The sequence below is a fragment of the Gymnogyps californianus genome, chromosome 5 (assembly GCF_018139145.2).
Source record: "Gymnogyps californianus isolate 813 chromosome 5, ASM1813914v2, whole genome shotgun sequence".
Taxonomy (NCBI): Eukaryota; Metazoa; Chordata; class Aves; order Accipitriformes; family Cathartidae; genus Gymnogyps; species Gymnogyps californianus.
The window spans coordinates 45,642,912-45,658,587 of NC_059475.1; the positions used below are offsets into that span (position 1 = coordinate 45,642,912).

General features: G+C 47.8%; 1 protein-coding gene across 2 annotated transcripts in view; it reads left to right on the forward strand.

The window, feature by feature from the left end:
* Positions 1–957: 957 nt before the first annotated feature.
* Positions 958–15,676, forward strand: part of FLVCR2 (FLVCR heme transporter 2) — a 42,693-nt gene continuing 27,974 nt past the window's right edge. For both annotated transcript variants that reach the window (XM_050897870.1, XM_050897871.1), the window contains exons 1-2: positions 958–1,473; positions 15,206–15,347. In XM_050897870.1, the coding sequence (XP_050753827.1) occupies positions 958–1,473; positions 15,206–15,347 (658 nt within the window). The remainder of the gene's footprint in view (positions 1,474–15,205; positions 15,348–15,676) is intronic.

Consider the following 15,676-nt stretch of genomic DNA (forward strand, 5'->3'; position numbering starts at 1 on the left):
GACCCAAGTCTTTGTTTCAGGAATACAACATCCTAAAGACAGGTCATCACTTTTCCAAGTGAACTTTGAGCTGTGTTTAATGCTGGAAGAGAGCTGAACAACACTAGCGTGCAACCAAGTCCACGTTTTAAAGCTCACACTGAGTAACGTTTGTATAATTCAGATAACACGATGTTAATTAAATGAACTGTAGATCATAAGTGATCTCCAGGCAGGAATCTGGCAGAGTGGCATGTTGCTAAAGTAATGGGAAAACAAGAGCTGACTCATTAACTGCAAGTTCCCCATGAGGATGAAAACAAACATCACTTTCGGCTCTTTTGCTTCAGTCACATCGAGATGTTTTAATTTTGACTTCACTGGATGTTTTCACTTCGTAGCATGCCACGTCATGAAAAAAACCATCGGAAGCCAACCCAAATGAAACCCAAAACTGGTTCATCCTCCAGGCGTCCACCCTGGCATCTCTGGCTGGGTCAGGCACAGCCCACATGCACACAGCCTCCTCCCAGGACACGGTTCTGGGTCAGTCCACGTCCCGTTCATCGCGTCGGTTTACACACTGACAACTGAAGTCTCTCCTGCACCGGGCCTTTCTTACGCCGGGGCGGCCGCTCGGCGGGGCCTGGAAATGGCGAGGTGGAGGCAGCCGTGGGGAGGGGGTCGCGGCCCCTCTGCTGTGGCGCGGGCAGCGCTGCTGTACGGCCCACGCCACAGATACCGCTCCACAGGTAGCCCAGCGGGGCCGACGACCAGCTCCGTCCCTCCCGGGCGGCCAGACGCCCTTTCCGCCCCCGCGGCGGGGCGGGGCGGGGCGGGGCGGGGCGGGGCGGGGCGGGGCGAGGGCCGGGCCGGGCGGGGCCGGGCCAGGGGCGGCGGCAGCCAGTGAGCTCGGCGGGGTTTCCCGGCGGGGAGCGGAGCGGGAGCCGAGCCGGGTGAGCGGCCTGCGCTGCCGGCATGGTGCAGCAGGAGCCTGCCGGGGCGCCGGGGCTGGCGGCGGCGGCCGCGGGGGAGGCCGCTGCTGCCACCGCCGAGGTGCGGTTGTCCCGGCGTCGCTGGGCCGTGGTGCTGCTCTTCAGCAGCTACTCCCTGTGCAACGCCTTCCAGTGGATCCAGTACGGCAGCATCAACAACGTCTTCGCGCGCTTCTACGGCGTGAGCGCCTTCGCCATCGACTGGCTCTCCATGAGCTACATGCTCACCTACATCCCCCTGCTCTTCCCCGTCGCCTGGCTGCTGGACAAGAGGGGCCTGCGCTTCATCGCCCTGGCCGGCTCGGCCCTCAACGCCCTGGGCGCCTGGGTGAAGCTGGGCAGCCTGAAGCCGCACCTCTTCCCCGTCACCGTCCTGGGGCAGGTCATCTGCTCCCTGGCCCAGGTCTTCATCCTGGGCATGCCCTCGCGCATCGCCTCCGTCTGGTTCGGCTCCCGTGAGGTCTCCACCGCTTGCTCCATCGCTGTCTTTGGGAACCAGGTAATGGGCGGCTGCCCCGTGGCTGGCCGGGCACGTGGGGTGGGCTGTCACCTGCCTGGCCGGAGACTGGGGGTGCTAAGGGGGCAAACCAGGGAGGGGGAAGAGATGCACGGGGCCTGAAGGGCAGCAGCAGGGATAAGAGGCACCTCCATGAAATTCCCCCTGGGAGATGCAGCTGGTACCTGGAGGGATGCAGCTGGGGTTAGGCTGTGGGCTGATGGCAGTGGCAGCGGGACCTAAGTCTACAAAGTTGGGGGCAGCATGGAGGTTGGGTATGATTCTGGCTTTGAGAGGTGTTTGGACTCAGGGTCTTCTCCAGTGCCCTCCTACTCCCGTGTCTGCGAATCTCTAGTCCAGGGGTATGATTCAGTAGAACCATGGATGGGCTGTAGGGGAATGTGTGGTGCTGAGAAACGCGCTTTAGGCAGAGTTTCCTGCGAACTTCAGAACTGCAGTTGCATCTGGACCTGACGCTGCGATGTCCTCCTCCTGCTGACAACTAGATGGGACAAAGATTACCTGTCTACTGGAAAGAGTACTTGTCACTGAGCCCTGGAGGAAAAGGACTTTAGCACTTTCATACCTCTTTAAAAGTAGGTACAGAGTTTCCACGAGCAGTTGCTTGTGGAAGGAAACAAACCTTCCATCAGGCTAGGGCAATGTAAGCTCCCCGAGCACTCGGGTCAGGGAGGCCAGCGACCTGCACTTGCTCAAGCTGTGATGGTCTTTTCTTGTAGCCAGCTAGTGCTCAGAGGAGACAAATTTTTCCACAGCTTTGAAAGGATCAGGGAAATAGCTTCTTGACCCTTGCACTGGAACACCCACTCATCCCTGTTGCATGAAGCAGACAGGCCAATACTGATGCAATGTGGCGTAAGTGAAGTGACTCTGGCGCTGCAATGCTGACATGAAGAAGGAAGCAGAACCTGGCATTAGCTGCTAGGCTGGACCTGTGCCGCTTGCTTTGAGACCCAATGTACTCACCTACACATGGCTGTGCACCACCCTGGACCATCTCTGATTCAGCCTGTGGGTGGCTGCTATTCAGATTTGAATAATTTGCAATTCAGGTAGTTTCTAATGCATGGCTCTTCCTTGCAGATAGCTTTGTGTGCAGTGGGTTTGAGGTCTCCTTTCCCCACATTCCTGGGTTTCTGTATTTATATAGATACTGCTGAGGCAAAAAGAGGTGAATGCTCTGAGATGGTATTTGAGGAACTGAAGTTTGTGGAACAGCGCTAGGGAATTAAGGAGACTCTGGTTTACATCTTTTGGAAAGAGAAAACATACTTACCTTTCTCTGAGTGAATCTAAGCTTTCCTCTTTGCTCTTATCACCCAGGCTGGTTTTTATATGTTTTAAATGAATCTTTAGAGTGGAAGGCATTTAACCTGGCATGAGCACTCTGCTGATTTAGGAGTAAATAAGTAACTGAGCGTTTTGCTGTCAGAGTTTTTTTAATTATTCAGGTGGAGTTACTCAACAGTGTGCATAAGATATCCAAACAATGAGGTTTTCAGCCTGTGCTATATGTGTGTGTGGTATCCTCATCGTCCTAAAAGGAGTGGGTTAGTGTAACGGTTGTGAAAAGCAAACTTTGGCTGCTCTTTTGGTGCTCCACACTGCTCTGGGGGTTGAACTGACATGACAATGAGACCTCAGTTCAGTACATAGCCTTTGCTTTGTAAGCCCAGGCTTTCCTTTTAGAGAATCGGAGAAGTCAGAAATGGCAGTGACTAAAGGCAGGGCGTACTCCATAGGAAGGACCTATTCATTCCCTTAGTCAAGGGTCCTGAGGTGCATAATCACAGTGAATGAAAAGTAGCTATTTAGTTTACTGGTGATGTTGGGCAGGGGGAAGAAATAGAGGCATCCTTTTTTCCTGACTCTGCAGTTAAAGACTGTGTTTTAGGGAGTGTTAGCAAAGGGTGTAATACAGTGGGTTTGTAATTGCAGCATGCCAGTATGGCAAATTATTCCCTATGCTCATTTCTCTACAACTGTATGGTTTTCCTTTCCTTGCCACGTCTCTTAGTTACAGATCCTCAAGGTGGAAAACTGTCATGAGTTATCATGATTATTATTACTGAATGCCAAGCACTGATGTCTCTCTCCATCGAGAACTGCAACCAACTACATGGAGGAGCGGGGCAGCATCACGGCTTCTTTGTTTGATACACCTGCCCTCTTTCTGCTCCTACCCTCTCGGCCTTAGGCAGCACTTAAGCAGCGCTGTCCTGAGGAGAGCCCTGCCTGCTGGTTCATCTAGGTCTGCCAGAGTGATGTCTGCTCAGGACGCCACTGCTGCTTGCTGAGTGATGGTAACCTTCAGGTTCAAAGTTAGCCCTGAACAGTAAATCACTGATTCCGTCAGACTGGGTGTTAAATATTTTTTAAAAAACAAACAAACCCTAGTAGATTATCAGATTCCCCTCACTTGTTTCTGGTCGTGTGTTGGCTGCGATGTCCGAAGTGCAAAGAAGAGTTACATTGAGCACTCTTGAATCGATGCTGGAGAGCTTCTAGAAGAGAAGAGTGTGGACACCTGTGGAGGAGGCGATCACATTCTCTTGTTTACCCACTACTGGTTTTCATGACCTTTTACTTTTCTCCATTTTAACAGGGAGATGCATAGGTTTTTCCATTCTTTTTCCTTGTCCCTGCAAGTGCATCTATGGGGAGGTGTAGAATGGGGTTTACTTGCATGTTGGATACTTTGGCATTAAAATATTAGTGTTATTAAATATTACTAGCATCTCATTGCTTAAAAGACTAGGAAAAATCTATGATGTGGGGACTTTTACTCAGGCTGAAGTTCTGGGGTAAGGAAGCAGAAGTGTTTTGGAGAGTTCACTAATGTCCTTCAGATGTGTTTGAATATAGGGAGGAATTTGTCTGACATGCTTCTGAAATACAGCTGTCAGTAGCAGCGTGCCTGCTATGTCGTCAGCAGCGTCACTTGTGGAGGAGCTCGGTGCTGGATATCTATGTGAAGTCAAGAGGTGGGTGGGAGAGAGTGGTTTGCGTAAGGCCGTGCTGCTTCCATTTTGGTGTATTGATTCATCAGCCGGTTCCCTCTTTGGGGCCGTGGTTCAGACCTGGCAGGTTGCAGCAAACGGGCTTCTGATTTCTGCGTCGGAGGGAGACTGTCCCCTCATTCTCTCTGGTGACAGGACCGCAGTGGGAAGAAATGCTTTCCTGAGATACTAGCATTTGCAGGAGTATGTGCTTGCTGGAGCAGCAGGCCTTGCCCCTTCCTTTAACATACTTGTTCTGCTGTCTTTTGGGGATGAGGAAACATGGTGCTGTGGCGTGACAGAACTAACACAGTGGTGGGGATGTTTAGGTAATGAGTTAAATTCTCATGGCTTTTTGAGATTTATAAGCTGGGGCCTGGTGGCCAGGTACCAGCTCTCTGCTTCAGCTGCCATGGCGTGTGCTGGACTGCTGTGCTTGGGCCGCGCTTCTTCAGGCACGTTGGTTTTAGGCGTATTTCTTACTGCTGTATCTCCCTGTTGCCACCTGATGGGCAAGGGACACGAGCAGAGAAGTGTATAACTGTGTTGCACAGGGCCAATGAAAGAACATTTGTATTTGTGACTTTGTATTGTTTTGCCACCGGTATTGTTACTTTTTTTTGATTGAAATTGTTCCTGGCTCTTGCCATTCTGACAAAGAGAAACAAGCAGCTGATGGGCTTGGGAGTGGAGTAAGGATGCGGGCGTGTTAGATGACCTTTCTGCTGTAATTTTGCCTCTTCATTTTTTAGCAGGGGTTGATAAAAGGTGTTGATGTGGTTTGGGAGGAAGGAAAACTTCAGCTTCATATTAATCTCTGCCTCTGGGGAAAACTGATGCAGCACCTTACTGATCTTCAGGTGGGGTCTGTCCTTGTTCTCTTGCAGCTGGCATGTGACTTTAGAGATTTAGGGCTTCCATAACAGAAACGGCCTGAGGCAGAGCTTTTAGGTGCTGTCTGCAGACTGCTGGGAGTGCCAGTCTAGCCGTGATTAGGTGATGGCTTTTGAAGTGGACAAACTGGATGATAAGCTGTGAATGAAATTCAGGGAAATGCTCTCTCTCACCTGGTGGGTCCTTTCCTCTTGTTCTGAATTGGGGGAAAGAGTCTGCATGGAGTAGTGGGTGGGGTGGATGTTGCCGAATAATCGGGTCTGCAACATCTGAATGGCCATTGCTTTTGTGCTGGTGAGCCTGCAGGGCTGTTTGTGCTGAGTATGTGCTGCTGTTTGATGCCTCACTGCTAACTCCGTTCTGTACCTTTTGCCCTTCAGGGAAGGCAGCATCTGAAAGTCTAAGAAGTGTTGTGGAAGTGGAGCATGTCCTGTGGAATTCCTGTCTTTGAGTGGACTTCTAGATCTCTTTGGCTGTTCTGTCCCTGCTGGAGGCTCCCCATCCCTTCAGATGAGATTTGATCCCTGTTAGAAATAGGGGCAGGTGGTGGTCTGCCTCACAGCCCTCTGTAGCTTGGCCCTGTATCTCCCAGGGTTTTAGCTATTAGAATAGAGAAGATTTTAGGAAGGAACAAAGAGGAGCTGGTAGTGGCAGTAGTTAATGATTGACATTCGCCAGCCCTGGCTCCTTTCTCCCCCTGTAAAGAAGGGCAGGGTGGATCAGAGCACTTGGATCACAAGGAGTGCTATGTGGCCAACTCTCCAAGATCCTGGACGTGGCACAGTGTTGGAGGGCGTGCTGACCAAATAGCAACGTGGCTTTCCCAGGAATGCCTAAGTTTCTATAAATGGACACTGGAGCCTGAAATGAACTTTTTCTACCCATTTCATCTGGTGCTCCCTTCCCAGCCATACACCAAAGACAGCTCCTCTTTCTCCCTCACAGAAGCAGTTGGCTTTTGGGTTATGTTTTGTGGAAGTTGCATGGGAGTTAGATGAATGACTGCAGTGTTTTTGCTGGGAGGGGCTGCCCTATGGCACCCTCAGCACTTGCCCTGCAGGATCCCCCAGGGCTGGCTATGTTAGGTGACTGTAGTAGGTCCTTGACCAAACTATTATATCCCGACTGAGGATTCCAGCAGTAGCTGAGGTAGCAGTCAGAGCTGAAACCCCTTTTCTGCTTTACTCTCTCTTATGTACTGCTGATGTTTTGCTGCATTGTGTTTCTTTCCCAGTAACTGGGGGAAGGTGCATTCAAAGCTGAGAGGCCCTGAATGACTTGCATAGAGAAGTAGTCATCATATGGCATTGCATCATATTAAGCAGTATGAGATGATGCCATAGAAGCAGAAGTGTGATGAGGAAGGGAGTTTGCTTTGCTTCCAGAAGAGCTTTGGTTGTGCAAGTGCAGTTTGAAAAAATACATTATCTCCCACATCAGTGGGAGAGTAAAAACCAGCCAAAGCCCTATCTTATCTCGTCACAAAGCCTGGATTGTAATTTTTCCTTTCACAACTTGGGTCCTTTCTGTTTCTTAAAACACTGCAAGAAAGGTGACTAAGCTGTGGTTTGCAAACATTTACGTATGTTGACTTCCTGACTATCTGGATTTCAATAGGCTCTTTTAGTTCTGCTGTCAGTGGTATGGAAGAAGCATATTCTGGACAGCAATCCATACAAAAGTATACTGGGTAGGAATTCGCAGCTTCTGCTTTACACAGATCTTCAGTCAGTTGGGTATTTTCAATTCTACTGTAGCCTTTTGTATAGAAAGGCAGCTGGGACCTGCGCTGATAGCAAAGGATTGGGAAGCCGATGTGCAGTAGGAGTCACAGGGTGTGAGAAGGGGGTGGCTGTCTGCTCTCTGCAGATTGCGATACGTGAATTGTAGGGTCAGAAAGTTTAGCTGCTCCTGTGAAATGTCATGGTTATAGCGTGGGAGGCACCTGTAGTTAGAAAAGGAGGGAGCATTGCAGGGCAGAGCTTTGACACACTGACAAGAGTAGAGGAAGAGGCTGTGTTGCCCAGGGCTTTGGAATAGGTACCTCCTCAAAGGGGTTCCCCAGGTGAACGGAGATCCAGGTCTGATGCATTTAATTATGTTGGCAGAACTGTTGGAGCAGCATCTGGCACAGGTCCTGTATGTACTGAGCTTGGTTCAAAGTTCCCCTCTCTCATACATACAAGAGCAATGTAGTGAGAAGGAGAGCTCTTCTGTTCCCCTTCATAAGGGCTTTCGTACTGCAACAAGAGGCGCATTGTTCAGATCCAGCTAACTGTGCAACTTCCCCCTCCTCCCACCTCTCAGATGTGTCCTTTTGCCACTACCAGTTACGTTCTGCATCTTTGCACTGGTTTGCACTACAGGGTAGCTAGTGCGGGCTATGTGACATCCTGATCTAGTCTCATCTGTTACTGAACAGCACGGATGTTGCTGCACTTGGCTTGTGTGTTTTGTCTGTAAGATTTTTGGAGAGACAAACTATTGTTGTGGTGGTTATCTGAGATGGAGGTTTCTAGAAGAACAACAGTTGCAGTGTGCAGGCTTGCTTTGTTGATTTTTCACTGAGAACCTTGGCTTCCCTGGTGATAATATTGTCAGGTCAGTTCTCATCGTTCATTTGGGGAATCTCACAGGATTTGTTTTTAAGCTCTTGGTATCTGAAGCTACTTGTATTAGAATCAAGTATAATTTAAAAAAAACCAAAACAAACCTCAAAAACCCAAAGCCATTTCTACTATTGTGTCTAGAGAAGAACATCTTGAAAATGTGAAGCTCTACAGGCTTAAACATATCTGTCAGAAAACATGTAAATCAGTGTGTACAGCAGGACTGACTTGTTAAACCAATTGAAATATCAGTCATTTTCTTCCAAAGCATGGTAGTCCCTCTGGTTTTCTAGAGGATTCCTCATCTCCATGTTCCTTGGTTGATGTGGATGCTGAGGATTAGAGGTAGTGCTGTGCATTGTAAGTAAATGGTTCAAGACTGGTACTGCATCTCCTCAGCAGTTACACAAATCTTTCCTGCTCCCCTGCTTTCGGAGGCAGTGGAGGAGGCTCCATTAGAAATGGAGGGGTGGCCCTGGAGGGAATTGAGTTGGTGTGACCCTCAGAAGGCTTCTGGCAGTGGCACTGTGTGGGTGGCTCAGTGTAGGGCTGCCAGGAGGGAAGCCTTTGGCACAGGTGAAGTGTTGGTTTTATTCATGCTTTAGAACATTGAATTTGATAGAGTTTCACAGACATCCCTCAAAGAGAGGTCTGCAGTGGGTAGTTAGATTCTCCTATTTCTGTTCTCCAGGCTGATCTGGGGGGGGGGGGTGTGGGTGGTGTGTGTGAAAGATTGATTCACAGATCAAAATAAGTGTGGGCCCTGTTAAAAGTCACTCTTCTGGGAGTGGAAAGGTAGAGTAGCTCCAATGGTGTGTTGACAAATGCAATGAGCTCTCTTTGCTGAAAGCAGGTGAATCCCTTGATTTTATTTTATTTTCTTTCCCAAAAGCCTTTCCTTTGGAAAGGTACAATGCATCAGAACAGAGGAGCATCTGGCCTAGGTCAGGCCAAATTTGTGAGGCAGCCCAAGGCCAGTCACTGATAAGTGCAAAGAGAAAGACAGTAAAAAAGGAGTGTGTCCTCCTAACTCTCCGAAGTCTTCCTGAGATTGTGTTGGAATCACAGTGTCTGAAAAGCCTGTTGTATTGGTGTTTATCAATACGTAAATGTCAATCTTTTGATTGCTATAGTTTCTGCCCATTTGGCCAAACTGGGGGGCTGCTGGCCCTGAGGTTTCCTGGGACTCCTGCCTGTGCCAGGCCTCTTAAAAATTCACATCGCCTTCCCCTTCCTCCATTCCTGATCTGAGTATTTGGTAACAGAGCAGAGTTAGCAGTTTGGTGTGTTTGTGTGCGAGTAGTGTGGGTTTTCTGTTGACTTGTTCTTTTGAACTCCTGGATGAATACCATCTGGTCCTGACGCCTCATAGAATAAATTAGTTGAAATAAATTGATTAAGATCTTCCACTGATAACACTTCAGATTTTTGCCAGGTGAAGAGGTTCTGTTGATGTAGAAACCTCCCATAAATATCATGTTGTGAACGCTGGTGCAAGTCTTCATTTAGTTCTCCCTCTTTCTCGAATGTTCTCCTTCCACAGTGATCATCTTTTAGGCCCTACAGACTTTCTGGCAGGCTTCCTGATTTTGCTGTGTTTGAAGAGTTTTGACTTAGTTTGTAAAGTTGTTCTGCAGGCTTTTTTGGCCTAATTATGGTTTTACTTTAGCTTGGTCCAGCTTGCTGTCTCTTTTTCTTTGCTTGAAGGAATAATGATCAGTTTTGAGTTGGGTGGTGTGGGTTTTTTTTTCTCCCCCCTTAACTGTGGTTCCTTTATTCTGCTCTAAAATCTTTTGCTAATATTCGCTAGGCTTACACTGAGCCTCTGATGCAGTGTCTTTACACAGTTTTAATGCCACTTGCAAGCATTTAATTTCTTTGGCTTTTCTTTTTCATTTCCTTTTAACAAGCTTCTTTCCTTTTAGGCAGTTCCCTTTTGCGAGTTAAATATTGCCATAGTGCTTTGGAGGGTGGGTTGTTTTTTTTTTGTCACTGCTGCAAGGAAGCTGAATTTGAGTGCAGCGCAGAACCATTCTGTAATATTGATTGTGGTCACACTGTGCTGCTCTAGGTCTAAATCACAAATTGTGCTGCCTCTTATAGGTTCTCCTTAGAAAAGAGCATTTATGGAATCCAAAAATGCAGTCTCTGCATCATCCCTGTCATGACGCTTATTTAGCCTGCAAGGGCATCGTTGAAATTTCTTACTGTTGTATTTTTTCTGCCTTTGCAGCATCTCTCTCTTTCTGTCTTTTAACACTTTAATTGACCTTCTGAGTTTGGTGGTCTCCTGTCAATATTTTTGCTTACTTATGGAATTTTATAGGGCTTCTGTATTCCTGTTGCTGACTCTTAGTTTTCTTTAAGGTGGAGACCCATTCCTCCATCGATCATTCATTTACAATTTATGCTGATACCGCACTGATTATCTTCCTTCAGCAGACTTTTAGTCTACAAACAGCTAAACTTAAATTAGACATCCCATTTTCCATTTCAAGACTTTGGGTACATTTATACGATCTTATTAGCCACTTGCTCTTGGTTTTGTTGCCTGTTCTTGTATACGTTTGAATCTTGAATATGATGATGTTGTTAGGACTGGTCCTTGACAAAATTCAGGTAGGAGATACATTCCTTCTATCCTTTATCAGCCTTTAAAGAATAAGTTGTCTGAACAGTGCACTCTGCTGTAGTTGTTCACTTCCCTGGTATTCTGTTTAAAAATTACCCCAAAGCCTTCTTAAAATAAAGTGCCAGCAGCCTGGTTCCTGAGGAGAGATTATTGGAGATCAGGACAGCATTGTGTGTTTTGGGTGTGGGGATGCTGAATGATGTGCCGAATTTTGGGAACTAGAGCCTATCTACCTAGGTCTTGGTGACCTTTCTGCCTGTATAAAGGTTGGAGATGCTAATTTGTATGCTGGTGAGAGGGACTGCGCTATGAACCCTAATGACTCATGGTCTCTATAAGGAGGGTAGCACAGACTGTTGCAGAACCAGCTTTGTTTTTACATTGCTTTATTTTTCCAGCCCTGACGTGAGAGGTGTGGAGAAGGGAAAAAAGTTATTTCTCCCTTGCTGAGGCATCTTTAAATTTTCTGGTTAACGGGTTACAGTGTTGTCTGTTGGGCTGATGGTGATGTGGGCACTGGCCTGCTGAGAACCAGGCTAAAAATCTCCTTGTGAAAAGTCAAGTATGTGCTGTATAATATTCATTGTGGTGTCGAGAGCTTGTCTTTGTTGCTAAAAATGGTATGAATAATCCAGAGTCTGTGAGTATCCTCCAGGAAATCTTCAGTTTTAGTCAAGTCAAGGGGCCTCATCTCCATAGGATTAATAACATCAGTTGCTCTGAAATATAAAATGTAGCTCCTATTGCTATGATTGCTGGGATTTTTTTTCCCTTCTACCACCTAGTCCTTCTCAAAGGTTTAACAAACTCCTAATGGATAAAAGTGGTTGTTTTTTGGGAGTGGAAGAGAGAGGAAGAAACATTCATTTATGGTTAGAAAAATTGTTCCGGTCTTCTGAAAAGACAACAGCAGCGTCCAAGAAAGCTGAGTAAGTCTGTGTCCCATTGGGTAACCGATGACTATAGGACTTCCCAGTAAAGGATTTCTGAAGAATTTGCAAAACAGATTCGCAATAGCCTCTCTGCTAGGCACATCAGATAGATCCTTTTTCAGGAAGGAGAAGCTAGAGGGAGACCTGAAAGGAGTGAATGTTGATTGTGGTCCTGGAGAAACTTACGTCAGAGGTCAGAATAAAGCATGGATCTCTCCTCCTTTCCTGTTCTTGTTCTGCTGCAGTTCAGCAGCTTGTGGGACTAGCATGTGATTGCAGAGAGCAGGAAGCCAAGAAGCACCTAGCACAGGAATCCAGCCCAGTTATTCCAAGAATGAAATGGTGATAAGACAAAGGAGCAATTTCCAGGAAGGTGATTATAGACCTTATTTGGTAAAGGGTGGAGGGGCACACGTGAGACCTGATATGTAAGAGCTAGTAGGACTCTTCCCTTGAATGGAAAGGAGCAATGTTGAGAGTCTTTTCCTCAAAGCTTGAACCCTTAGGAATGCTAAGGAGACAGGAGTGAAGCCTAGTGTGGCTGTGTCCTGGGCTGAGTAGGCACGCCGGAGCTACAGGCCTGCATTTTGGCCACAAGCAGGGCAAAATAAATGTGCTGCAGAGACAGACGGGCTTCTGCCCTCTAGGAGCGGTCTCTGTGAGCATCTGTGTTTGGTGCAGTTGCCTTTTCTGTGCAGCTGCAGGCTTGCTTCCCTTGTGCGGAGAAGGGGGAGGCGTGCAATTTAATGAAGATCAGAGCTTGAAGCCTCTAAGCCAGCTGATAGTTGTGCTCGCTGGTAGTCAGTGAGTCTCAGGGGTCAGTGGGCAGTGCAGAGGAGGAGAGCAGAACTGACTCACTGTGACGAGAGGCTGGGGATAGGCCATGTCTGTACAAAGTTGAGCTCTGGCAAGTTTAGTCCTGCGTCAGAGGCTGCCTGTGCCATGTGGGTGTTAGGAAGGTTTAGGCTTCCTAATGGTCTCTTAAGTTTCCTCCTAAGCTCCTTCAGTCCTTGACTTGCTATCTGGGACAGCGCAACTTGTGTCTGTCTTCAGTCCATTTAACCAGCCCTCGAATGGTCTCATTCCTGACAGTGCCCTGAACTGGTGGGGCACATCTGTAAGCTCTTGGTGACTCTTCCCACCAGCTCCCTGTGAGATCCCAGCATCAGGAATTAACTTGGCACAGGTGCCTGTTGCTGATCCTGACCCAGGCTATTCCAGGTCCTAGTGGAGGGCACTGTTTGATGCAAGAGAAGTTTGGCCGGACATGGTTGAAAGTTGCTTGTTTGTAAGCTAAATAGGGTGTCTGAGTCTAGCAGATAGCTCTGTTTGAAATGTAAGCATTCTTCCTGTCTCAAAAATCCACCAGCTGGATGGAGGAGGGAGTTTGGAGAGTTCTCTGGGGCTGGACGGCACAAGCTGATTTTTATCCCAACTACCAGATATGGCAGCTGAAATGTATTTGTTCTGTGATCTTAATCCTGGCCAGTGAGTGTGTCTTCAAAAATGAGTCCATTGGCATCCCAGAAACATGGAAATATGACAGAGAAAGCATGCAGAAAGCACAAGGAGTTTTTGCTAGAAGGCAGCTCAGGCAACGTGTCTGAGCTCATGCCTGGGTTACAGGGCTCCTGGGTCGTTCTGCTCTGTATGCTGACATACTTGGATGTGGTTTATGGGCAGCATAGTCCTTGCCATTTAGTCCTTGCTTTCCATATCTGTAGAGTAAGACCCCTTCCAGGGACTATGAAGACATCGAGCACTGCAGAATCTTTCTGTAGGGCAGCAGTTGGCTAATGGTGCTGTCTTGCTGCTGGTTCAGTCGTCAGCGAGGCATAAACGATATCCTCTCCAGTCCATTATCCTGGGACAATGGGTCATGGTGGTGCTAATTGATTCCTATCAATCTGATGTTTCCTATAAGGAAACAGTAAATGCAATGGGTTTAATTTGACTATATCCTCATTTCCGTGTTTTGCATACTCCTACCTCCTCTCTGTGATGAGGTCAGTGGCTTTATAGAGGCTGTATTGGTGTAGCATGAATAACCACTGTAGGTGGGATTTTTTTTATGTTGCTAGTCTGTATTGGTTCAGTTAGCACTGTTCTGGTACTGTTAGCGCTTTCCTGTCTCCAGGCAAATGGTACGGCCTGCAAAAGAGATTGGAAATCTCTGTTTCAAGCAAGGATGAGAAAGTCTGCATGGCCACCCGGTATCTCTTTCTTGGGTGCTCTCTCAGTCCTTCCATCTATTGGAGGCTCTTGTGTGTGCCTTGTCACTGTCCACAACAGCAAACATAGGCTCAAATCAGGAAATAGCAAAAGTGAAGGTGTTGCTAAACAAAAAATTGCTTTTGCCCCAAACAGGGGTGAGTGTGCAGAGCCTTGAGAGCAAGCAAGAGCTGAGCTTGAGCATGGCTTTTTTTCTGATGTCTGAGGGCTGCAAGTAGTGTGAAGGGCCGGGGGAACAGGTAAATACACACCGCTTGGGAACCAAATGGTGATTGAAACGCAGCCACAAACAGTGAAACACAAAGGGGGGGGGAAAGTGGCTTTTGTAGGCTCCTCTTGTGTTTAGAGTACTTACGAACATGCTGAGTGCACTTTGGCTCCCACTTTATGAAAAGAAGAGTGTGCTCCTAAGCACCAAAGCAGCTATTTCTTCTCTCTCCCATTTGAGGGTGGCACTGAAGGTCTGTGCCTCTGTCAGTCCCACTTATCAGTGTGGCAAAGCCTGTGCTGCTACCGCTCCTTGTTGCTGTCCTGGAGAAATAGCTGTGGAGTTAAAAGCCCTATGTCCTCACTAAAGTGTGTGCTGCCACTGCAGGAGCTCCTCAGCTGGACATACGGGGCTCTTGGCACAGTAAAGGCCAGAGCTGCAGGGATTTCTTCTTGCAGCCCTTCAGAGCCAAGCATTTTATCCAGGGGCAGTTGCCAAGGCCCATCACACAACCTTGATATTTAGGACAAGTGCTGTCAGCACTTCCTTCGCTCTCAACCTTGATGTTTTTGTAGGTTGTTCTAGTGGTTATAGGGTGAGCCTTGTCTTGGGAGGGGCTCATTAGGAAACAGTGTCATAAAGTGGCTGAGCCAGATTAATATCTCACTCATTAGGAGTGGGCAGGTTTCTGTCTCTGCCCTTGCGCTTATCTGGCTGGAAGATAAATTGGTTCAACTCATTAACCCAGCAAAGAATTGTGGTGGGTTTTGATGGTCTTGGTTTCTGCCATTTTTAATGAGCAAAATTGGACTACCAGGTGATCAGGCCAGCACCAGAGCAGGTGCAAGATAACAAGTGTGATGTGTGTGTGGACAGGAACATACATGCATGGGGGAGGACAGGGGAAGTAACACCTCCACTTTGATGAAGGCAGGTATTCATTCTGCTCAATTCTATTGTAAAACCTTGCCTTGAATAACCTGACAGTTGAGTGCAGTGGGGGGACCTCTCTTATGGCCTAATTGCAGTGGGTAGCTGGCTTTTATCTCTTAATTATTGGGTGGTAAAGAAGATTTTTCACCTTGGTTGTGAAATTGTATTAGGCTCAGTTGAGCCCTTACTGGGCATCAGGGGGCTGAGCTGTGGGGTGGTGGCAGTGTTGTGGTTCCATGTTACACCTCTGTGTGTCCCCTCTCTCTCCTGCTCAGCTCGGCATCGCTGTGGGCTTTCTCGTCCCTCCAGTTCTGGTTCCCAATGTGGAGAATGTGGAGAAGCTGGCCTACCACATCAGCATCATGTTCTTCATGACTGCAGGCGTGTCAACAGCCCTATTCATCCTGGTCATCATAGGTAAGGAGGTGGGAGTGTGCACATGAAACCAGGTGGGACTGAGAAGATCAGCCTCTGTGTGTGAGGGGCCTGTGTGCTAGGCAATGTGCCGGGGAGGTCATCTGGGAATGTGTCCTAGCATGCAGCTGGCATGGTCATGCAATACCATATCTTGCTGCTTCAGGCCCTTGATGAACAGCACATGTAGAAGGGAGTACAAAAGGTTGTGAGTGAGCCTGCCAAATTGTTCATTTCATCCCTTGATTGCCTGTGTAATAAAACCCTGGCATGAGTAAGTCCTTTAAAAACCAACAGAAATCTTCCCAGGTTCACAGTTATCTTGCCTGCAA